The 25,611-nt window shown below is 38.9% G+C and overlaps 2 protein-coding genes across 6 annotated transcripts; both read right to left on the bottom strand.

The window, feature by feature from the left end:
- Positions 1–331: 331 nt before the first annotated feature.
- On the bottom strand, positions 332–6,673 carry LOC113643586. Of its 4 annotated transcripts, none has more exons than XM_027147919.2 (10): positions 6,395–6,673; positions 4,855–4,904; positions 4,610–4,768; positions 4,352–4,477; positions 3,090–3,320; positions 2,713–2,960; positions 2,408–2,519; positions 2,025–2,173; positions 1,891–1,943; positions 332–805 (listed from the first exon to the last, which is right to left on the bottom strand). In XM_027147919.2, exons 2-10 carry the CDS (start codon positions 4,889–4,891, stop codon positions 706–708), a joined length of 1,215 nt encoding a protein of 404 aa, XP_027003720.2. In that variant the 5' UTR covers positions 4,892–4,904; positions 6,395–6,673; the 3' UTR covers positions 332–705. The 4 variants fall into 4 exon arrangements, with proteins under 4 accessions (XP_027003720.2, XP_027003719.2, XP_027003717.2 ...); XM_027147918.2 differs by having other exon boundaries at positions 4,855–4,991; positions 6,395–6,672; XM_027147916.2 differs by having other exon boundaries at positions 4,610–4,771; positions 6,395–6,672.
- A 426-nt stretch (positions 6,674–7,099) lies between these two features.
- Positions 7,100–24,600, bottom strand: usp5 (ubiquitin specific peptidase 5 (isopeptidase T)). 2 transcript variants are annotated; one of them, XM_027147929.2, is made up of 20 exons: positions 24,320–24,600; positions 23,540–23,674; positions 20,920–20,986; positions 17,160–17,287; positions 16,528–16,673; positions 16,111–16,295; positions 15,187–15,281; positions 14,836–15,029; positions 13,145–13,216; positions 12,814–12,904; positions 12,255–12,380; positions 12,023–12,176; positions 11,409–11,583; positions 10,580–10,668; positions 10,038–10,223; positions 9,454–9,597; positions 9,208–9,350; positions 8,177–8,327; positions 7,850–7,934; positions 7,100–7,769 (listed from the first exon to the last, which is right to left on the bottom strand). In XM_027147929.2, exons 1-20 carry the CDS (start codon positions 24,425–24,427, stop codon positions 7,676–7,678), a joined length of 2,568 nt encoding a protein of 855 aa, XP_027003730.2. In that variant the 5' UTR covers positions 24,428–24,600; the 3' UTR covers positions 7,100–7,675. The 2 variants fall into 2 exon arrangements, with proteins under 2 accessions (XP_027003730.2, XP_027003731.2); XM_027147930.2 differs by having other exon boundaries at positions 10,095–10,223.
- Positions 24,601–25,611: the final 1,011 nt, after the last annotated feature.

The raw sequence follows: 25,611 nt of genomic DNA, 5'->3' as shown, positions 1-25,611 counted from the left end.
TTTGCAAACCTGGGACAGAGTGGCAGAGTGTTTCTGCTGTGTTTGCTTTCTATCCCACGAACACAGGTGTTGTAGTGTTGTGCTGGCAGTGATACGTGTGTGTGTGTGTGTGTGTGTGTGTGTGTGTGTGTGTGTGTGTGTGTGTGTGTGTGTGTGTGTGTGTGTGTGTGTGTGTGTGTGTGTGTGTGTGTGTGTGTGTGTGTGTGTGTGAGTGTGTGTGTGTGTGGGGCCACCTGTGCAGCTATAACACCATCTGTACCAGTGCAAGCGGGAAGTTCTGCTACTTCACGCTGGTGCAAATGTAACAAAACACACACGTTATAGGTCTATATAACCTATATGCTTATGCTTTATTTCATTGTTTCGTTAAGGTAGAAGAAAGAAACTCTTGAACATACACTGAATCAGATGAAACAAATACAAACATTCCTCTATCTAAATTATAAAATTTCAATTAAAATATTTTCAGGAAAGTATTATTTACAACACAAGAAAAGAAACACAAAACACTCGGAAAGGATTTGCTTATGTTTGGTTATTTAAATCTTGCGATATTCTTGACATCAGCAAATAATAATGAAAAATAAGAATGAAATTATGAGAATAAGCAAGCTATGATCAGCAGTTTTCCTGGTGATTTCCTAGTTTCCTGAAGCTTTGTTATCTCCTGTATTATTGTCCGTCGTTCCTTGGCAATTTGATCCGTTATTCATTTAAAGAGCTGTACTGATGCCTGGGGAGAGGTGGAGGCCGCCCTCTTTTACCTGGGCTTTTACCAGGGCTTTTACCAGGCTGCTTCTTAGTCCTTTAGATAAGAAACAATATACAAGTGTGAATAGTAATCAAATAACTTTATACATAATTCATAAGGAGTCAGTACCTAAGTCACTGGAATATAACAGTCATATTTAAAGTAACATCACTTTCATGTCATTAATATATGGATCCTAATTCTGAACGTTTGAATAGATAGATAGATAGATAGATAGATAGATAGATAGATAGATAGATAGATAGATAGATAGATAGACAGACAGACAGACAGACAGACAGACAGACAGACAGACAGACAGACAGACAGACAGACAGACAGACAGACAGACAGACAGACAGATAGATAGATAGATAGATAGATAGATAGATAGATAGATAGATAGATAGATAGATAGATAGATAGATAGGGCAAGTCGTGGCCTAATGGTTAGAGTCTGACTCGTAATCCTAAGGTTGTGGGTTCCAGTCTCGGCCCGGCCCCCTTTAGCAAGGCACCAAACCCCCCAACTGCTCCCAGGGTGCCGCAACATAAATGGCTGCCCACTGCTCCAGGTGTGTGTTCACGATGTGTGTGTGTTTACTGCTGTGTGTGTGCACTTTGGATGGGTCGAATGCAGAGAAGGAATTCTGAGTATGGTTCACCATACTTAGCCGTCTGTCACGTCACTTTCAGATAGATTTGCAAATTTGTTGTGCAAATAAACAAGTGCACATGTACAGCATGCAATATATATATATATGTACAGCATGTAAAATATATACAGTAGATATATATGTAGACATATGTACAACATGTAATATACATATAGGTGTATGTGCAGACATATGTACAACATGTAATATAGGTATATGTGTAAACATATATACAGTGAATAAATATGAAGTCTATAACAGTGCAGAGATGTGTGGACATTGTTGAAAAGTACAAGTAAATGGTTCTGAGGCTATGGCATTGAAACAATTTGCAGACACTGTTGTAAAGGAACAACAAGTAGAAGGATATAAGGTTATGGTATTAAAAGAATGTGCAAGCTGAATAAAAAGTCCACTAAACGTAAGAATGTGTTTAGAGTAAAATCTCTTCATTTCTTAGACATAACAATAATAAACAGCTACCTGTCACACATGCAGAAATTCTTTGGTTGCCGCTTAGAGTTCTTCATCTTCCTCTGAAAAAGAAAAAAGCTGTATTAGTGATTTTATCTCTCTATCATTCTCGATTCAGTCACTCGCTCCATTTTGTTCCTCACCTTCATTCTTTTCTTTTTGTAGCACAAAAATACAATGGTGGCAACAATGAAAAGCACAACAACAAACAGAATCGCTAACAATAAAATCCAGATCCACAAAGGCAAACCAAACCACATTCTTTGCATTGTAGGTCTATTAGAATCTGTCCCTAAAATAGAAAACACACACACATTATACATACATATACTGTATATAATATTTTAAAAGTCATGTAAACATTCAAAAAAATTTAGAATACATTTTGACATTATTTTTGAGACTAAAGTTGGAAGTAAAGCTGAGAGCACTAGCCCTGCACCCAAAGCTTAAACTTGAACTGAATGTTTTACACAAGTGTGAATTTGCAGTATGATGTAAAGAGAGCATGAGATGTTGTGCCTACCAGGAGGAGGTCCAACTCTTTTTGAAACCATCAACATCAAACTAGCACTCAGAGATTTTCCATTGTCAAACATCAGACTGCACACATACACACCAGCATCATCAAGCTTCACCTAAGAAATATTTTTAAAATGTGCAAATTTACATCATAACATAGAAACACAAGTTTTATATTGATGGTTGAAGAATTTTATGCATTTTCCTCTTTATTAGAATCATATAATAATTTATATATGTTGGGGGAAACATAAATTTTTAAATGAAATCAAATTAAAAAGTAACACAATAAGCGTTCTTGGTTTTCACCTTTTTCAGTTTCACATCAAAGTTTGACAGCTTTGTGTCACTGAAGCCAACTTTATCAGTATTGACTTTAGTTTTATTCCATTTGACCTCACTCTCTATCCTCATTAATGTGACCAAGTGGACACCAGAGGGGTTACGTGCCCATGAGCCCCCCGTTATAGACAGTTCACTGGAGTTTGGTAGAGAACACGGCAGCACTGCAGAGTCCCCTTCAGAAACTGTAACTTTCTCCGAGGTGATCAGAGGACCTGAAGAGAGTGAACAGGTAGATGCCAAACATTACTGTATATTACCATCTTTTCAGCAGTCACCGTAATGCATTAAGATTTTCATTCATAACATGGAGGAGACACGAGAATATATTTAGAGAAGCATACCAACAACTTTGACGATCACTTCCAGCGTTATCACATCCTCCTTATTATTTGTGATGGTGCATTTCCAGGATCCTGAATGTTCTGAGGTAGCTTTCACAGTCACCTCCTTATTTGTGCCATACATTGTAGAATTTGGTGTTATCCATTTAAATGTGGCTTTAAAGTCCCCAGTGATATCACAGCTTAGCTTTGTTTCACCGGAGTGCATCACCACAGAAGGGTTTGCATTGGCTGAGGGAGCAGGAGAAAAGACAGGAAAGAAGCGTGAAACAGGAAGCACAAATTGTCACACATAGCTTTAAGTTGTATTTAGTAAAAAATAAAATCATGGAAGTCCTAAGAGGCCATGCATTCTTATGTTTTTTCTTGTTTTATCATTATCACGACTTCATTTTCTCGTGATCTCGACTGAACAAACGCGGCTTGCAAATGTTTCTGGTTTCCGTGCAAATGTTACTGGTTTACATATGAATGTTACTGGTTTACATACGAATGTTACTGGTTTACGTGCAAATATTACTGGTTTACTTGTGAATGTTTCTGGTTTAAGTGCTAATTTTACTGGTTTATGTACGAATGTTACTGGTTTACATATGAATGTTACTGGTTTACGCGCGAATGTTACTGGTTTATGCACAAATGTTACTGGTTTACGCGTGAACGTTACTGGTTTACGCGCGAATGTTTCTGGTTTGTGTGCAAATCTTTCTGATTTACGTGTGCGTTAGCGTCTGAAATCGCCATCATAAATTGATCACATCTGACAGCTTCCTTCTTAAGTGTCGGACACTTATGTGGAAGTTCTCAATCAATGACAGACCTCTGTCTCAGCTGTTTCAGTTTGAGTAAATCCTGATCATCCATGATATTGCACTCTTTCTGCTTCTAGAACATGTTCTTATGCAGAGATCACGAAAATGTAGTCGTGATGAAGAAAAAACAACTCTTGCTATGTCGAGTTCACGAGAAAAATAAGTCGTGATCACGAGAAAACAAGAAATGTAATAACTTGTGGCCTGTCAGGTCTTCTGTAAAAATAGAACAGAAGTTTTTAGTTATTTATTAGTTTTGTTATTATGTTGTAGTCTTTTTACCAGAATATTTGAGAACCAGAATACTGTTACTTATTTTTTTGAATTATGGTACTTTTGGCTTGGGCACTTGGGCTTGATTTAAATTTTGCCTCATTATTCATAAGTCTAGTTTCTCAGAGGTTTGACCTGATGATGAAAAATCCAACACAGAAGTTGCAGTCCTCTCACCTGATGCCACATACAGGATGTGCTTGTCTGCTTTGCATGTGAATTCACCAGAGTCGGTGCGCTGCAATGCGGAAATCTTCAGCGAGTTTCCTTCTAGCCGTACCCTATCACTATTGCCTAAACCAGCTTAAAAACAAAACCGTTCACATCACAACCACAGCAAGAACTGACAAAAAACATGTTTTGTGTTTGTACACATGTCCTGAAAAATCTAATCCAAATGCTTATGTGAGACAGTTTGAGCAAAGCTTTTGATACCTTTGCGTGTTCTTCCTGTTTTGTCCAGGGCTAGCACCAGCATGTTGTTCATTTTCCACTCTACTTCGTTCTTTGGACCCCCAGAAGCACAGTCCATTTTTACGGTATCTCCAGTTTTTCGATAAAATACTTTACAACTTCCTGTGGTTACACAAAACGCTGCTACAAACACAAACTCTGTTAGCACTAGTTCGAGTGTGGCTTCATTATGTTGACATATATGTACTGATCAATATTTTACTTACCAAAGGTGATCCAAAGGATGCTTTTTGACCCAGACATTTCTGTTCAGATACTGAAGAGAAAAAAAAACATCTACTAAACAAGGTAGCTTTAGTATGATGATAATGGGGAGGATGAGGATGATTTGTGCTTCTTGATTCTAAATAAAAAGATTTTGTTGTATGTTAACATTATGAAATTCATTTTACTACATTTTATTTTTTACTTAAAATGTTTTTAGATTTTATCTAAAGATCAAAAACGAACAAAGCCGCAATGGTTATTTCCGTTCATGCCATGTTTATCTTCTTTATACTGTTCAGACTGTAAGTTGTTGGTAAGTTGGGTTTTTCCAGTGAGAGTATAGATCACTATGAATATGAAATTAAATCTAAATCCAAAATGCAACATGTAATTTTATTTTTTAAAAATTTGAGCAATCACATTTGCTAAAATAAAGTGTTTCATACTTGTAGTTTTACACAAATCTGTTTGAGTCATTTAAAACATTTAAAATGTTTTGTTTAGACATTTTCTCCACAGAATTGTAATTGCTGATCCTATGATTATAAATATAAATATATATATATATATATATATATATATATATATATATATATATATATATATATATATATAAATATATATATATATACATATTTTAAATCTACTGATGGTTACATTTTTATCAGACATTTACAGAGTAAAATACTGTAAAAAATGAAACATAAAGCAAACGAGCAATAACACTGACTGTTGTAAGTAGCCAATAAATAATATTTTTCTTTTGTTTTAAATGCATTTATTAAAAATGCAACCCTCACACTAAAAAGAGGGTTGCATTTTCAATAAATGCATTTAAAACAAAAGAAAAATAGACATGGACACAAAGATTGCAGTGAGCAGATTAAGGAGCACGACATCGTGAGAAAATCTCTGTACAGTATGAAATAAAAGATGTTCTCACGATGTCGTGTTCTTTAATCTGCTCAATGCATCTTTGTGTCTATGTCTATTTTCTGAATTGTGAACGTAATGTTGGTGTTTTATTTTTCTTGTACTATGTTGTAATTATCACTATATTTTTACTAATTGTGTTGATCTTTTAAATCCACTACATAGATAAATAAATAAATAAACAAATAAATAAATAAAAAGGAATGTAACTACTTATTTGCAATTTGTTGCTAGCTAACAACATTATTTGGATAAAAATACACAAAAATCTACTGGAATTTTTAAATATATTTTCATTATTTTATTAATAGTATTAGTGGTAGTAGTATTTACAGCAACAAATAAGCTGCAAATGCTGACTTCTTCAGTCCAAAAAAAGACACTTTGAAATAAATGAATTCCCAATCAAATAGATTTATTTTTGCTCATTTATAAAAACTTTTTCTGAATTTAATCTGTATATTTATCAAATTTTACTATTGAATTTTTCCAGCCACATTTTTTTCCAAAAAAAGAAGAAAAAAAAATTGACTGATATAAACCAACTATCAAGGAATAGTTTTTAATGATTTTAAAAGAAATAAAGAGATATTGTGTGACACTTACAGTAGAGTTGACTTGAGAAGCTTGTGTGTGCTGGCTGCTCTCTAAGTAAAGTAGGTTAATGGATTTTCAAGCAGCTGGTGTCTTCTTCACAGCAGAAACGAGAGAGCGGAAGGAGAAAAAAATGACGCAGTTTGTGGGGAAAAAAATGTAGTGAGAATGCAGCCTTCACTTCTTTATAACATGTGTATTTGTGGACTTTATCATTTGTGTATTATATAAAGGAAGACTAAACATTTGAGGTAAACGGATTAGGTAATGAAGCCTATTAGTAAAGATTATAATGTTTGCTTTTATGAACGGATCGTACGTGCAACATAACCGTAAAAAGACCCAACCCTCTATACTACAGGAAATGCATGTTACAGATTCACAGAAAACAGATACAAACTTCATAGTTGTTAAGGTAAACAATACTTTTTTGTACCTCCATAATAAAACTTTGGAATTTGTTTAAAAAAAATACATTTTAATATTTATTTGAAACCTAAAATTCTGTCTTCTCAACTTCTTCACAGAAACAAAATCCTGACCAGAATAAAGCAGGCATTAAAATTAAGCCTTTTTTTTTTTCAACTTTAATAATTACAACAAAGAATTTATTTTTTCATACAGGTGAGAAAAAAAAACTCACTATTCATGTCTCCCTATAAAAATGTAAAGAATTTTTCATTTAAAGAACTGAATAACTGTAGACAGACTCATTGGCAAAAGAGACACATCTTTTATTTAATTATTTTTTTCAAAGCGGAAAGAACAAAATGATTTCATTTCCCCAAAAATGGAGAAAAAACCCTTCGGCTATCAGCCTTGCAACACATGACAGCACAACCAGCTTGATTTTGTTTCATTTTTTATGTAAGTCATCTTCAGTGTGTACCTTTTATTTCATTGTCATGTAGTGATCTCCATGCTCTGAAGAAACCTTGTTTTTGGAACCCATGGGAGAACAGCCAAGCCAGGCTCTAGAAGCAACAACTGTGTAACTGTGGATAACCATTACAGAACCAGAGGAGGGGAAAGAGGGAAGGAGAGAGGGAAGGAGAGAGAGAGAGAGAGAGAGAATGTTTTGTAGGGGTTGACTTATGTCATCAGAAGTCCTGCAGTACTGCTCACTCCAGCATGACCCTCCCCTGGCTGGCTGTGGGCAGTATCAGCAGAAGAAGTGCTCGAATTGCTCAAACAAACAAAAAAAACCTGTCAGTTCAGAAGCTTTAGTATGCCCCCCTGCATCGCTCAGCAGCTAAGACAACATGTGTGTGTGTGTGAAGATGATGTAGTCTTCTATTCCGCCACTCTCCTGTAAAAGTACAGGTAACCCAGGTCTTTTGGTGGTTTCTCAGAGGCGCAGACTTTCTGATCATTAAAGATTACCCATCTGTGAAAGAAAAGAGAGCAGATAATCAAACTATTCCCTAAAGACAGTAGGAGACTTTAAAATGAATGTGATTTACTCACTGTTGGTCCTTTTTGATGTGGCAGACATAGTGACCACACATTGTGCTCGTGCCCATGTGACTGATGAACGCAAACAGCTCGTACTCTGCAGGACAGAACAGAGACCCGGAAGTGTTTCAGAAAATTTCTATTTCATTTATAAATGATTTGTCCTTGGATTAAAGCTGAAAGTATTCACTTCCACAACATCTTGATTGCTTCATTTCAAGTCCATTGTGGTATTTAAGAGGGAAAAAACCACAAAACATAATGACTAAAAACTAAGAAAACGTATCTATTTTTACTTATTATTCAACGTCACCGTATAAACACACAAATTCGACTCACTTCCTGGTCCGTCGCGAACGCGGGGTCCTGGTGGCGCTTCTCGACTGGCTTCACTGGCGCCCTCTGAGCGTCCACCTTCAGACACTTCCATAGACTCCAGATCATCCAGGTGAGAGAAGATCCAGTCTACTGCTCGCTCGAGAACGTTACTCTACACACAAAGATTTTGACGACACGTTTACTACAAAAACCAAAAATACATTTTTATTAAAAAAAACATGCGCAAGTTATTACTACATGAGAATTATAGAATCAGTTTATGACTATTTGTGTAGTTAGTTATAATGCTATAATTTACTGCCATGTCAGCTACTGAGGCTATCTTCATGGCAAGAACGGTTAATAAGAACTAAAATAACCTAAAATCACAGAGAAATACGTAAATATAGACAAATATAGACAACTTGAATGAAACTGACTATTTGTGTAAGATTAAATTTACTTTAACTTCCTCGTGATCTCTCCCATTGAGCCAGGGAATCTCTTTATGTTGCTGTAACGTACATTTAAACACCTGAACTCAAAAAAAAAAAAAAACAGCAGTAGCCAATAGCAGTTTCATGTTTACAAAAGAACTTTTATTTCACCCATGTATGTGCAGCACTGGGACTCATCAAAGGTATAAAGCTTCTGCACATACACAGATCTTGCTGAAAGATGCAGGCAACAGTGTAAATTGTGGTAAACAGAAGGAGCTGTGTCTGCCCTCAACCGCACAACAAACACAAACCTTTCGTTCCTTCTTGTACGTCGACAAGCTTTGCTTAGTTTATTTCATTTTTAACACCTTTGGAGAAAAGTTGCAGTGACTGATACAAATCCACCACATTCATGTTTATTATTCTCACACATTTCTTTTATTTGCGCCTTCTCGAGTTCAGCTGGCAGCATATGCAGTTGTGTGTGAAGGTGAAGAGTTTTTCCTGAAGGTTAAATAAACCATGACTGTGTCCTGAACTGTTCCAGACACCAGAATTAGAAACAGTTCTGTAATTAATGTGAAGATATAAATCACTATGTAGTGTGCTCACCGTAGCTTTGAGAGCACGTGAGGCTTGATCCCGGCTAAATCCCATGGAGACTATGGTTGCCAGGTGCTCCTCTGACAAGCTTTCAGTGGGTGTGGATCCAGGAGCAGAACTAGAGCCAGGCAACACCAACGGAGAGGCAAAATCTGCAATCAAACATGTGGACCCAGTCAGAGAAATGGGGCTGGTTAATAGAACCTGGAATGAGGTGTTTTCAGCTTGCAATTTCTGATACATTGATAGATTTACCTGCATCATCCATATGCCCCATTACCCAGTTCATGGCGGCATCGATGCCCGTGTTCCCGGTATAATACACAGCCTTCTTGCAGGCTTCCAGAGGAAAGCCCATCTCACACAGCTGAGACACCGTGGACTCATCCAACACTGGAGCTGAGGCACAGAGACAGAATTTCCTAAAGAGACTTGATAACTCAGATACATCAGATAACTACATATGAGCTGCGATTAAATAATAAAGGCTTGGCAAATGAGTCAATACTTCACTGACATAAAAATCTTTATAAAAATAAGGCTAGGTGTATGGCAAACCAAAACAAACTAGCAAAAAAATATAATAAAAGTCACAAATGAACACTGAATGAAATTTCTTGGATGCTAAATTATAATTAAACAATAATATTTTTCCAAATATCTTTTTTCCATATCCAAATTTGTCCCTGATTACAAATTCAGGCATAAACCTTACATGCAAACACGCAACATACAGTAAAATAAGAAGTAGTAAGCAAAGGATGAAAAACAGTTGGGAAAAAAGTGTCAGAGATGGACAGATGAATAAGGAAGAAAGAGAAAGAGACAGACAGACTGACACAGCAGTGGGGAATAGAGAGAGTCCTCTTCCTCGTTGCCATGGTAACCCAGGATACCTTTGACCTCCACGTCAGGGGTCATGAGAGGGGGCGGGGCCACCTCTGGAAGAAGCTCCTCCCCCGGCTGCGGTCCAGTTCCCCGGAGGTCGCTCAGATCCAGTGTATCAGGAACGTCGATGCTAACATCTAGGGATGAATAACGCGAGGAATAAAGCATGAATGTCGTTTGAGACGGGTTTCAAAAGGATGCATATGTTACTCTGTTTCTAATTTATAAACATACGACAGTCACTATCCATAAACTACATTAGACTAAAAAAAAAAAATAAAAAATTTGGTGATTTGAACAGTCATTTTTGCATTTGATGTCCAAAACAAGACCCAGATAAAAGGTGTCCCCTTCCTTCATCCCTTCATCATTTTACATTTTAGAAACAAGAATAAACTAAAAATAACAGCAACGGTATATTTATAAAAAAAAAAATTAAAACTCTAAGCACATAAGCGGGGCACATCATAAATAAAGCAGATTGAATATTTACCCAGTTTTTTAGGGACCCAGTCCAGGCCGAAAGTAAATTTCTTGATTTGGATGACAAGGTAGTCAGGGAATGAAGCAAAGCGTGTGGTCCTGAAATCCAGAAAAGGCAAGAGAAGTTCAGTCCTTAGTCTAAATTCACCTGTGTTCACAATTTATTGCCAAAGATTTGACATGCACATGAACTTTAACGACATTCCCTTCATAATGCATAGGGTTTAATATGGAGTTGGCTCACCCTTCACTTTAACACTTCTGTGAAGGCTTTCCACAAGCTTTAGGAGTTTATGGGAATTTCTGACCGTCTTCCACTAGAAGCGCATTTGTGAGGTCATGCACTGATGTTGGACAAGAAGATGATCGGCTATGGATACCTATTCCATGAAGCTCTCTCTGCACTGTTTTTGAGCTAATCTGAAGGCCACACAAAGTTAAAAGTTCTGTAGCTATTGACTCTGTAGAAAGGTGGCGACTTCTGTACACTGTGAGCCTCAGCATGTGCTGACCCGCTCTGTGAATTTACGTGGCCTACGATTTCGTGGCTGAGTTGCTGTTGTTCCCAATTGCTTCCACTTTGTTATAATGACACTAAGAGTTGGCTGTGGAATATTTAGTAGTGAGGAAAGTTCACGAATGGACTTACTGCACAAGTAGCAACCTATCACAAATGTTGTAGAAGCAATCTGCATGTACTGTAAATGTTGTAGAAGCAATCTGCATGTACTGAATTCAATGATTTGGAGGAGTTTCCCCAAAACCTTTGGCAATATAGTGTATGTGACGAGCACAGTGCAGAGTCAAGGAGGAAGACAGAAACTGTCAAAATGACTTACTTGGTAGCAGAGGTCTTGCCCTGCACCGCAGAGCTCCAGAAGTCAGTGAGTGTCTCTGGTTCACTAAGAGCATTCATGCAGGCTGAGAATGGGATTTGAGCACGAGGAGCAGCAGGAGGGGGGTTTCCAGATGCTTCTGCCTCCTCCCGCAGATGCTCGGCCTCCTGTAACTCCTCTGATGACGGCGAAAACAAAAACAGAAAGAAAGGCTGAGTTACAAACAGTAACAGAAAAATAAGGTTAAGATGGGAGTATCTGACTCAGTACACTATTAAGTTATTTTTTTATTAATAATAATAATAAAAAAAAAAGTTGTTCAATTAAAAATAAAAATTGCTCTGCTCACTGACTCCTACACGTTTTCTAGCAAGTCATCAGTGTCGAGAGGTTGTTTCTGTCAAACCGTATGCAATCTGACATGCACATAAAAGGTCTGAACAGGCAGTAAATAGGACTATAGTGATTTTATTTAGAATGATTACATTCCTATCACTAGTTATCACTTCCTGTTCCAGTATCCAACATACATAAGAATATTGTAAGAAGTCAATAGTGTGTTAAGTAGCAGTTCCAAAATAGTTATCAATGAACAACAATTTCCAGGATCCTCTGACCTGTGTTGGTGGCCTGGTCCATAGGCACAGGCAGCTGAACTATGTAGTCTACTCTTTGGGTATATTTGGCCTTCTGAGACTGCTGGCACACGATCCTTTCCTCCACCAGGAAGCGGAATGCTTCAGATGGGTTTGGCCCTGACCGACAGTTCCTCTGTGAGAGGGATGGAGAGTGGGTATAAACAAAAGAAACAGGGGAGAGACAAGGGGATGGAGAAGAGATGTTGCTTACCTCCACCATGTTTATGAAGTAAAGAAAAAACTCCTGTGCGTCTTGTTGCCGATTTGTGGAAAATTCAGGGTGGCCTCGTCCGACGAGGGCTTTGAACATGCGTGGCGCAATGCCAACCTGATCTCCCTGGAAGCAGATCATCAGAGGCTGTTAGTTAAGTAACAAATAACACAATAGTCTGTGCTGTTATACAAAGGTGAGTCAAAAGAAAAAAAAATTAAACATTGTTTATGACAAACAGGGGTCACAAACTACTTTCATTTTCTGCCATAATCACCATTCAGTTGAAGAGTCCCAGTGCTGAGAAAATGTCTATATTCTTCTAGAAATTTATTTATATTTATTTATATGTTCCCACAATTTTTTTTTTTTGGAGATGCAGTTATGGAAAATGATTTGATTTGAAATCACAGTGTGATTTGAGATACCGATCTCACTGTGCTAAAGGGAATACGGTTTAATTTCGTGTTCATAATACAATATGAAACACGAATTTGCAAAAGAAATGCAAGATCTCATCAAAGACGAACATGATGCATGCAAGCATATGTGGTCCTACCCTGGGTTCAGAGGACGCGCTGGGGTCATCACCTGGGTCTGGAGCAGGTTTAGAGTATTCTCCCGAGAGCAAACCATAGCCCAGTTTTGCTCTGCCAGCCAGAGAGGAAAAAAAATGTAAGAAAACACGAAGAAGAAGAAAGAATTCTGACCAAAAACATTCAGCCTTTAAAGTTATTTGCAGGTTTGAATACAAATCAAGCAAAAGTTCATTTGTCCTTCAGTTTGCTCTCCTGCTACTTGACACTCCTGCGACCTCTGCTGGTGAATTGAAGTCTTACAGTAAATAAAAGATGTGCATGCAGCTATTGCAAGATTTAGAAAATACTCACACTTGTGTTTTAAAGTCTTGACTGGGATCACCTGAGGCGTCGTCCAGGATCTTGTCAATGTTGGACACATACCTATTAAAGTAAGTTAAAGGGAAACACTATAAAGCCCATTCTCCACAGTTAGTATTCGGCAATTGAATTACGATTAAATGCTACTAAATTTCAAACTTTCCACCCGGTAACAAATCTGCGGCCGTATCAGTTCATGTAATGAGTGGAAACGATTTCTCCTTAGTAAAAAAGCTGACGGCAGGCGGAAAAACAGTGTAGGAACGACAAAGCGGAATGTTTGTGCAATGCTTTTACAATAATTGGAAGTCAAATGTGGGTGTATCTGACATGTATATCTAGAGGCATGGAAATTGCATCAACAGATTGTTTTGTGCATGCTAATGCGTTTTCCACATTCAGCTGGTTAAAATGGTTTACTGGTAAACATTTGTTTAAAGGCAGAGTCTCCGATTTTTGAAAGCCAATGCCGACATTTGAAATCACCAAAACAAACACGCCCCTAACCCAAATGGGTCCCACTCCTGTATTGATAGCTCCGCCCACACATACATACGTAACCCAGGCAAATAACGGAAAGAAATGTGTCTATCATAGCTGAAGGGAAAAACAATACGATTGCAGATAAACAAACAAGCAAAAATGACGCACAAGCATAATCATGCAAAGGACAGCATATATTAGTTCTGTGTAACAAAGCAAAACCAACGTTACTCACCTATCGAGGAGGAAACAGCGCCTCGGCATTTGAAGTAAAGTTGAATTTCCCGAGTCAATAACTCCTGAGCTTACTACAGAAAACATGGTTGTAGCTGCCTCTCTACATTACTACGATAGAAAAGAGGTGTTATTTGTGTAATAACAGAATTTAGCTCATTAGTTATTGACTAGGGAAACTCCAATCTGTGAATATGCGGCCAACTTCCTGCTCCTCCAGTTCTCTCCAGCGCTGGAAAGCTGATCCTATATGAACACGTCCTACTTATTGCCTTATCATAAGCCTTCCTTCGCTTCCTTTCTTTGTTTTTATCCTCCATGTGAATGTTAAAACCGCTTTCTGCTAATGTCACACATGCGCACTGAACATGCTCTCCGCCGCATATTGACAAGCCCCGCCCCTTCCTGCTCATTGGCTACACGTTTGTTTTGATTTTTGTTTATTATTCGGCCCGACTCAGTTTTCTGAAGCATTTCTCAAAAATCGGAGACCCCACCTTTAAGCAGCAGGGCATAAGTGAGGTTAGTGTTTATAGTTTAAAATCAGCTTCAATGTTATTACAGTTTACTGCTTTCAATAGATAGATAGATAGATAGATAGATAGATAGATAGATAGATAGATAGATAGATAGATAGATAGATAGATAGATAGATAGATAGATAGATAGATAGATAGATAGATAGATAGATAGATAGATAGATAGATAGATAGATAGATAGATAGATAGATAGATAGATAGATAGATAGATAAGCAAGCATCGAGGCACAAACTCAATCGTTGAGTTTTCCAGCTTCAGACGTGTTAAAGATGCTTTTTATGAATTTAGAACTTGTTCGTAATATAGATTGGGACTGTATTCAGAATTCGTTTAGTGGTAAACGTTTCATTTCTATTTCTAAGCAGACGTACAATATACGAGAATGACACAGTTTTACAGGTGAATGAAATAACAGGTTACTGACTTTTCCTGGAAGTCAGGGATGGTGAAGAGCACTTGCATGACTGAGTTGAGGTAGCAACTGTTGCCCAGGTTCTTCATACCCGTGAGCCCAGATCCCCAGAGAGGCCTCAGTGTGGTGCCGGACTCCTGGATCACTTCCCACTCTCCCACACGCTGGTTTGCTGCAATCTCCAATTCAGTCATAGTGCGTTCTGTCTGCAATGGACAGACACAAAAGCAGGGAGGAATCAACCTCTTTTTGCACAACTAAACACAATCTAAAAACATCTTCATAATAGCCCACGCATACAGAATTTGATCACTGATAACTCGGAAATGTATCATATAAACAAAGCACTCATTAATGGCTCACCTTCTCCATGGTCATCATATCGATACCAAAGTGACTCAGATGCTCTGCCAGTTTTGAGTCCAAAACCATGTCATCCTCATCATATGAGTAAACATCTGAAAGAAAAACGGTTTATTATACTCAATTCAACACACACAGCGAATACAAAGCATCATCATGTGTCTTTTAGAAAGGTGCTACAATTCACTCTGACTCAGATTCTAATAAAAAACCTAAAGTGCAATGTTAACCAGAGGCCAATGTTTTGTCTCAAAGCTGATCTCACACTCTGCCACACACAGTAGTTGGCGGAGACATTTAAATGAAGTGAAAAGTTTAAGCAATTAGTACAAAGTAGAAATAACTTTAATAAGTATACACTGAATTTGGAGAGAATAAAAGTAAAATAATAGATAAGTAGATACGGGATGAAGAAATAAATATATAAAGTTATATATATAAAAATATACACATATATAGTTATATATGACAATTTAGCAATGTGAGTAACTCACTGTTTCTTCAGTAAAACTCTGCTATTCTTTAATCTCTTCATCGTTATACTTTAGGGAATCACTAGTAAAACATAATAAAAGTCTAAATATGACAAATACATACAGATAGGTCATTTAATTAACACCCAGATCTCAGACACTATCTTACAAAGCTTTCCCTTGCTCATTGTTTTTATTACTGAGCTCAAGGAATATATGAACAACAGTGTGATGGTTTTGTTCTTCAGTTTTGGATGTAAAAAGCAACACAGTGCAATTTCAGTCTCCAATGTTGTACATCACAGAAAACTCCTTCATGTGTAGGTCATAACTTAATAAAATATGTCCGAACACTAGGTTTGCTTTTCTACAGCGTTGTTCAAACATTTGTCAAATATATTATGTTTTTATATTCCTCATTTCACAGAGGTTGTGCAGTATGGAGATTTACCAGCTCCGTCAGGGGTGATGGTGCCCAGTTTGACAGCCAGTGGGTAGCCTGTCTCCTGGAAGTGCTGAAAAGCGTGGTTATTTCCACCTGAGCCATCGAAGTTTCTACGCCCACACAGCACTTTGCCATCTGTCAAGTTCAGCCACAGGTTCTCCTGCAGGTCACACACCTCACACTTCCACCCACTGACCGGTCAAAGAAGAGTAGAGTAACACACCGTTAGAGCATGTATATGACCAAAAAAAAAATCTATTTAATCATATACGGTCAAAACACCTAAACAAATATTGGTGTAAAAAACTGAAGTGAATTTCCGGTCAATGTGCATTTATATAGCACCTATATAGTGAGAGCATGTGGTGTGAGTGAGTGTGTGTGTGTGTGGCCATGTGGGTTTTTATGAGACCATGTGTGTACCTAGGAGGAATTTTTACTCCATTGTCGAGTTGCTTAAGTTCAGCTGCATGTTTGGACTCCTGCCTCACTTCTCCGTCCCACTGCTCTACCTGCAGGGCTTGTGATACTGAGTCTGCAGCGAGCAACCCCGCCATCGACAGGGACACCTGTCACAAACACACACACACACACACACACACACACAATACTGTAACTAAGATGAACACCACTGTTATTTCTGTCTGCTATAAACAGTACTGGCTCAGTTAGACATTAAAGTTTCAGTATATCCACTACGTATTATAATAACTGTCTTTAAAAATGTAATTAAAACTCATAATACAATTAACTTCAAACTATTAAAATGTCCTGATGACAGCATTACCAAAAAACTAAAAAAAAAACACTACACTAAAGGCAATACCTTTAGGAATAGATTCAGAATTAATGCACTAATTAAATTCATGTTTAATGTAGAACTAATAAAAGCTTAATAATTAAATACTTCAGTACTGAAGAGACAGTAATGACTGTTATTGAATGTCTGCTTTTTAAGAAAGAAGCACATGAAAGACATCAGCTTTTTATGTTGTTTTTTTTTTTTGTTTTTTTTAAACACATGTAAAACCAAATAAAAACGATCCTAATCTTACTCGCTCTCTCACTACATCTGGCATAGTGGTCAGGTCCTCTGAGGTGACTTCCTGTCTGTCTGGGAAAAGGACAACCTTGACTTCTTCCTCATAGTGCTCCTGCTCCACGTCGAATCCTCCCTCAATCCCTGAAACACACCGTTATACAGAATGTGAGCATCATTTAAAGATAACCAAACTTTACTCCTGACTCCTAAAGAAAAAGAAACAATGCCAAAGCCTAATCGGGAAACTAAAAATAAATCAAATGTACTATATGTAATGGCATTGTGTGTGATGAGCTACATGGATGAGATTCTCTCCTATACAGATCTCGATGTCTCACTGAGAACTTTATTAGGAACACAGCACTGATACGTGTTTGGGCTTCCCTTCGCTCCCATGTTCTTCCTGGCATGGATAAGACGAGATTTCGAAAACATTCTTCTGATATTCGTCTCCATGTTGACATGATAACATCACCCAGCTCCTGCGGATTTTTCAGCCGTACTTTAATGCTGTGATTCTCCTGTTATTCCACATCCCAAAATGTGACCTACTAGATTCTGATAAGGTGACTGGGAAGGTGACTGATCACTGAGCTCATGATGATATTCATGAGACCAGTTTGAGATGATTTTTACTTTGTGACATGGTGCTTTATCGTGATGAACGTGGTCATCAAAAGATGGTAAATTCTCCACATGATCAGCAACAATACTCAAATAGTCTCGTACATTCAGGTGATGACTGATTAGTATTAACAACCTAAAGTGTGGCAAGAAACAACCTTACACTTCATCCACCAACCTGGACTGTTGACACAAGTCATGTTGGGTCTATAGATCTATGATCTTGGTAAACAATTCTGACCAGATCATCTGTGTTTCTCAAAAAAACTGATTGACCTTATAAAACCTTAATTGTACTCCTATTTAACCTTCATGTGTAACCACAAACAAGGCACTACAATTTTACAAGTATTTACATAGATACAAGTTTTTGTGCAAGTTCACATTGAAAAGGAATAAATAACTATAGAGGCTAAGTGATATTAAGATATTATTGCACATTGACATTCAGCATTGCACATCTAGAATTGAACGTTGTTTATGCTCAAGTGTACATTAGTGCAGATTAGTACAATCCTGATAGTGACTGAAACCCTGTATCTTAGGGATCTGTACCACATGTCTGAGGGCAGACGATTATGTCCGGTGATGTCCTGGGTGCGATAACGGAGTCCTTGATTTTCTTTTTTGGCCTGTGAGTGACAGCGTGAGCAAGCAATGCTTTCCAGGCAGGGTAGTGAGCTTTTGAGCTGTGTTGATTATTCTTTGGAGCGCTCTGTTGTCTGCTGCGGTGCAACTGGAGTACAACGCTGAAATGCAGTACACAAACACGCTTTCAATGGTAGAACGGTAAAAGGACACCATCGGCTTACACTCTAGTCTGTTTGTCCTGAGCACTTTGATCAAATGCAGCCATTGCGATGCCTTTTTGATTGTTGCTGAGGTGTTAGCAGACCAAGAAAGGGTCATTGGATATGTGGTCTCCCAGGAAATTTGAAGGTGTGGACCCTCTCCACACAGTCCGCGTTGGTGTAAAGTGGGGCTGACTCAGCACTGTGCTTCCTGAAGTCCAGAATGAGCTCTTTTGTTTTAGAGATAGGTTGTTATCAAAGAACCGTCCCTCAAGTTTCTGGACTTCATCTCTGTAGGCTGATTCATCATATCCTGAGAGGAGTCCAATCACTGTAGTATGAAGTGAATGAATGACTGTAGAATGAGTGGGAGGGGAGTAGAATAAAGGAGTCAGTATGCAGCCTTGTGGAGAGCCGGTGCTCAGTGTGATAGTGGAGGAGAGGCGGTTTGTGAGAAACTCTTATCCAGGTACTCATGGAAAGAGAGAGGCCCAGCTCAGTCAGTTTGCTCACTAGGATGTCTGGGATAATTGTATTGAATTTCAAGCCGAAATCGATGAAAAGCATTCTTTTATAAAGGTTCCTTGTTGTTCGGGGTCACCCATTGCAGTGTGGAGGGCTACGGTGATGACATCCTCAATAGAACTATTTGCTGTGTGAGCAAACTTTTATGGGTTGAAGGTGGAGGGAAGGCTGGATTTGCTGTGCTGTGAGACCAGACTCTCAAAGCACTTCATAATTATTGGTGTGATCGGTCTGTAGTCATTCAGGCTGTTGATGGCACCTTATTTAGGAACACTGATGGTAGGAGATTTTACACAGGGTGGTATAATGGCTGATGTCAATGAGAGGCTAAAGGTGTTTGTAAAGACCCCAATGAGCTGGTCGGCACAGGCTTTGAGTACTTTGCCAGATACTCCATCCGGACCAGCAGCCTTCCTCGTGTACACGGTTTTGAGCATCTGTCTCACCTGATACTTCTGTGGGATGAAATGGTAGGTGCTGAAATGATTGGGGTTGATTAACTTTGCTTAAAAGCAGGCAAAGAAATGGTTAAGTTCCTCGGCCAGTGAAGCGTCAGTGTATACATTGCTGTGGTTATTTTTCTTGTAGTTGGTGATGCTATGAATTCCCTGCCAGTCATCTTAGATCTGCGAGATGGTCCTCAGTTTTTCTCTTAAGTGGGCTGTATGCCGTTAGAAGGAGCAGAGAAGAGTGATCTGATTATAACCGGTGGAGGAGGGGTGTAGCTCTGTAGGCATTCTTTATGTTGAAATACACATGATCCAGTGTATTTATGCCTCTGGTGACAAACTTAACATATTGGGTGAATTTAGGTTTCAGACACGTCTGGTTAAAAATCTCACGCACTCCGTCCGGATGATTCTGTTGGTGTTTATTTACAGTATTATGTAACTGAGTGAGAGCTGCACTGGTGTTAGCATATGGTGGAATATACACAGCAGTCATTACTACTGCTGTTAGCTCTCTTGGTAAACAAAACGGTCTACATACAACATACAGCGCTTCCAAGTCAGGCGAGCAGTAAGTGTCTATGATATTGCTGTTATTACACCAATCATTATGCAGAAAAATGCAAAGCCCCCCTCCTTTGCTCTTGCCCAGGTCTTTGTTTCAGTCCTGTTTGGTGGATAGTGCATCTCGTTAGTTAAACTGCAGCGTCGGGAATTGGCGTGTGCAGCCAGGTTATCATCATAATACAGCAATCACAAACAAGAAGATTTGTAGCTGCAATTCATCCATTTTGTGAGTTAATGATCTGATCTTTGTTGAGAATGTGATAGATAGATAGATAGATAGATAGATAGATAGATAGATAGATAGATAGATAGATAGATAGATAGATAGAGTGAGCGAGCGAGCGAGCGAGTGAGCGACGAAACAACAACGTTGCTTATTTGTGTTTATCTTACAGGGAAAAAATAGCAAAAACAACTTTGAACTCTGTTAGATAGATGATAGATGTTAGAGATAAATAGTTACTTAATTTTAAACTTTAACATTTTTATTTTATTTCTATGCTTCTGTAAAGCTGCTTTGAGATTATGTGAATTGACAAAAGCACTATACAAATAAATTGAACTGAAATGCCCACCAAAATGTCTACAGTGTGTAATGTCTTGGTGGTTATAATAACATTCTCATGCCCTTGGCTGGCGCAGTTATGGATTTCAAACTGTCAGCATTTTGGTGCTGGAAGTGAATCAATTGCCTCAGCCTAGAGCCAGCACTTCTGCATCACGCTGCAATGCTAAATAGTTTTCCCCGGAACCAAAATCATATCCTAGATCCTAAAAAGAAATGGCCATCTCGAACGCAAGTCAAGTCGGGGCTTACCTATGGCCAGGCGAGTGGGTTTCTTTTTAGGAGGATCTCCTGACCCAGTACTGCCGTCATCCTCGTTCTGAAAAACATGCACGCATTAGCAGCTTTTCATTCACATCAAGGATACATCTAAGAACGACACATGAAAAAGAGGACAGGTTTTATAAACATACAAAGTCAAAGGAAGTTCAAGTGTGCTTCCTGTGGTTTTGTGCCATCACACGTTGGGGTTCAAAGAAGTGCTCATGCACATGCTTAGGGTCAGGGGAAAGAGTACAAGAGGACAAGGCAGTACATGAGTACAGTTTCAATACGTTATCTCATTTAAAAATTAAACAAACAAATTCAATTAACTTCTCATGTTGCCTGTGATTTGGAGTGCCAATATGAACATGCTTTCGACTGAACTACTCTCAAACAATTCACCAAAATTTCACTTTGATCACAGCCTGCTCAGTGTGCAAGAGGCATCTTATAAAAAAAAGGGAGTTCTTATTTGAGACGAACTGGATCTCGATCCGGATTGGTCATGTCCGTAACTGTTAGAACAAAAAAATAGAATCCCAGAATAACAGATGTCCATAAGAACAAAAGCCACATACTGTGGTGAGATATATACTGAAAAAGATAACTGACGATAACTCCAAAATGATTCTAGAAATAGTCATGCATGAAAATAAACTTCTTTGTCAGACACAGGTGCCCTAAGACAGTGGTCCCCAACCCCCGGAACACAAAATTATTTCCATTTTATTTACTGTGGTGTATTTCTCTCGGGTTTGTGCGACTTTCCATGGACGAGAGGTTAAGCGGGAGCTGAGAGACGTCACCTAAAGCCGCACCAATACCGCGCATGCGCAAAATATCATGATATCGGGCCGGGTTTAGGTGACGTCTGGAGCTGAGCCGCTGCAAGCGGCAGTGGTGTTGTAGCTTTGGTGGAGAGAAGGTGTGTATCGCTCTTCCCTCGTTCACCGGTACTTTCTCATGTTTAACAGTGCTTGGTGTACGGGTATATTGTGTTTGCTCAAATTTAACCCACAAATTAGCAAAAATGAGCACGAAACAGACATCGTTAGAAAGTTAGAAACTCTGCCGGTGTTCTGGATTAAAGTCATGGCAGAATATAAATAGAGATTTAGTGTTGTAGTTAGTTAAAAAGGCATGTTTAAATACAAAAATTCATTTTAATTTAATTGTATAGCCGCCACCCCCCACCCCCAGCGGGCCGTGGTAAAATGATCAAACATTGACTGGTCCGCGGGGAAAAAAAGGTTGGGGACCACTGCCCTAAGAGATACGGGAGAGAGTTGTCAGTGTTTGGAAGAAGACAAATGATCCAACAGCAGAGAGAGTGGTGCTGCTTTTCCTACAGGCAGCGCACACTGCTTGGATTTGATGCCTTTGGCGATTTGCTAAAAAACTTCACTCAAATTTCAGTCAGTTTACACTAAAATTTTCAAAGCCAATTAGATGAGCCGTCATTATGCAACGTGGCAAAGAGGTGTGTTATTAAGTGGATATCTAAATATATAGACACATGCAGAACGATCCAAGATAGCAAACATTTTAATCATGTAGCACTGCATCGGCTTCACAGTCAGACTCTTACCATTTGAATGCCATTCCCATTATTATGATGAGCAAGGGGCAAATACTGATCTTCCATAAGTACTGTTAGTCTATGATATCTAATATCTGCATACCATGTATCCTAATGTTCCTCTGACCTTCCCAAGTATATTTTAGATTTGTGGGAAACACTGCTAACAGTCAGCATTTAAATCCATGCACCCTTAATGACTTGAGAATTTGAGGAACTGTGCATCACATTTTTGTACTTCGTCGATGTAAACAAGGTATAGATGAGGAGGAGGACGACCACTGTGCTCAGTTATAATCTGCTCCACCAGCGAACCTCCCAAAACAGCACATACACCTGCAGTCATATAATGCATACTTGAAGTCACCGAAATGTGCTAATGATTAATCACTAGTTGGACTTATGTGTACGGTCCTATAACATCACATCACATCCCTTAAAACAGTTCATGCTCAAGTCTCACTTTTAATTCAGTTGACTTTGTACATTTCAGTCATTTAGCAAACACTCATATCCAGAGTGACTTACAATTGATTTCAATTTATACAACTAAAAAATTGAGGGTTAGGGGCCTTGTTCATGGGCCCAGCAGTGGCAGCTTGCTGGACCTGAGATTTGAACTCATGACCTTCTGATCAGTAATCCAACACCTTAAACACTAGGCTACCACATCCCCCGTGTACAACAGATATCTAAGAACTGATGTGATAATCATAAAGACTCTTATGAATATCCTTTTTCCACACTTGATACACATGAAGACTAATAATTTCTAATCCTACTATGCACCCAAGCTCAAAGTTAGATCTCAAAGCGGTCTTTAGTTGCCGGTGTCTCCTCTGGGTTGCTTATTAGGGATCTACAGCTACATCTGGATTTGTGTTCCTTTGTGACCGTGCAAAACTTTTCCTTTAAAAGAAGGAATGCATTATATTACACGGGAAGGGGGGAAAACAAAGGAGTTTTTATAGTATTGGGAAGTGTGCTGAGCTTCCATATAACCTCTTAAAGTAATGTGATGCAGGTTACCTGGGTGTGCGGCTTGCGCGTGCGCTTGATGTGCAGGTAAGCTCTCTGGCCGGAGCGCGCGTGATGCCGCTCCACAAAGCGACTCCCAAAGCCAAGGAAGGAGTTCATGCAGACGTACAGACCTCCCTCGCTCTCCTGAACAGCAAGGACAAGAGATGCTGTTGAAAAGTGTCACATGCTGCAATCTGTCTAGCTACAAAGCACATAGATTTAAAGAATTCGCTTTAAATGAACTCTAGCTGTTCGTGTTGGCGACACGCTTTACCATTAAACAACGTGTAAATGAACACAATGGGCTTGTGTTTAAAGCGCTTGGCTGTTAGTATGGACTCGGGAGTAAGGCAGCATTTCGGACACAGTCGTGATGCCCGATCATTACTCAGCGAACTTAGCTTGCTAGCTAGGTAGCTAATACAGCTAGTAATGTTAGCTAGCTATTGTGGTACTTATAAAGGATATCTGGTTACGTAAATTCTGTCGTGTTTATTATGTAAACATCAGTGACGTAATATAGATTGTTATGTCTGGTAACTGAGATTTAAATCAGCTTTGTTTTGAAGTAAATCAACGCTGTAGGGAAACTTCTGAATGAAGCTGGCTAACACAACTAGCCATTGTGCTAACTTGCGAAAGTCAGCATCGTTAGCAGCAAGGCTAAAAACAGTGGATCAGATCTAACGGCTTAACGGAAACAAACAGCTCATCAAAAAGCAGAATACGTGATAAATTAGACAGTAATGTGGATTGTAGTGTGTGTGTGGTTAAAAAAAAAAAGCCCACCGGAGACGCGAATGACAGCGCGCACTCGTCTTTATGAACGCGGTCTCCGGGCCTCGGCACCCGGATTGTAGACAACACCGACATCAAAACCTCGCTAGCGTCCGCCATGTCCTCTGGATAAATCTGCCTTTTTTTCGCGCACTTGTCCCGTCTCGCTTTTGCTCCCAGACCGCAACACTCCAACTCAAAATACAAGGCGCTATGTGACAGCTCTGCTTACTCCCTTTTCTCTTTCCGTTTCGCTCAATGAACTGTAGCTTTCAGCGCCACCCAGTGCACAGGTCCAGTACTGCCTGATTTCTTTTCCCCACCCTAATTCAGAAAAGTCCCGCCTTCTGAGCCGTAATTGGTCGGATGATTTGCAATAACAAACTACAAGCCGATTATAACGTAGAAGCAGGATAGCGTCATAGCTTGAGGTGGTCGAAATACAGGCGGAAAACGCAAGGCAACAGCGACACGGTTACCTTAAAGTGTCGTATATTTGCGCTTTCAGAATCAGGTTTATTATCAGGCCAAGTGTGTTGACACCCACAAGGAATTTGGTTCCAGCTGCTTGTGACTCTTAAAAGTACAGACATAAATAACATTATACAAGACAATACAGACATAAATAACACTATACTATACAAGACAAGACAATACAGGCTATACAAGACAATACAGATGAGATACAATATAGACAGTATGAGTATTAAATATGAATACAGAATATATGACAGATCAGTTATGTACATAAAGTGTGAGAAGTGCATGGTAGTGCAAATAACAGTATTGTGCAATATTATGCTTTTTGTACAATATACAGCAGCAGTAGTGTGTGTAATGTATACGGATGATGTGATGACATAGTTTTGATAATGCAGTATTTATAGATATGCAGCAGGGAATATAATTATGGTGAGTTGTTAATCAGGGTGACTGATGGTGCCTGGGGAAAGAAACTGTTCCTGTGTCTGGCAGTTTTGGCAAAGCATTTCACTGTATGTCATACTCTGTATGTATGTGTATGTGACAAATAAAATTTGATTTGATTTGATTTGAAACAAAGCTCTATAATGCCTGCCAGAAGGGAGGAGCTGAAAGAGGTTGTGTCCAGGGTGTGAAGTGAATTTTCATGCCCGGTTTCTGGTTCTTTTTTGGTACAAGTCCTGGGGGGTGGGCAGGGGGGAACCAATTATTTATTCTGCTGTTTTTACTGTCTCCACAGTTTTGAGGGTGTTTAGCTCTATGCTGTTCTGACTGCACCATATCACCAGCTGCTTCACCTCCTGCTGGTATGCAGACTCATC

Source organism: Tachysurus fulvidraco, chromosome 3 (assembly GCF_022655615.1).
Source record: "Tachysurus fulvidraco isolate hzauxx_2018 chromosome 3, HZAU_PFXX_2.0, whole genome shotgun sequence".
Classification (NCBI taxonomy): domain Eukaryota; kingdom Metazoa; phylum Chordata; class Actinopteri; order Siluriformes; family Bagridae; genus Tachysurus; species Tachysurus fulvidraco.
The sequence above is the reverse complement of the archived record's forward strand: the minus strand, read 5'-3'. Positions and strand labels throughout refer to the sequence as shown.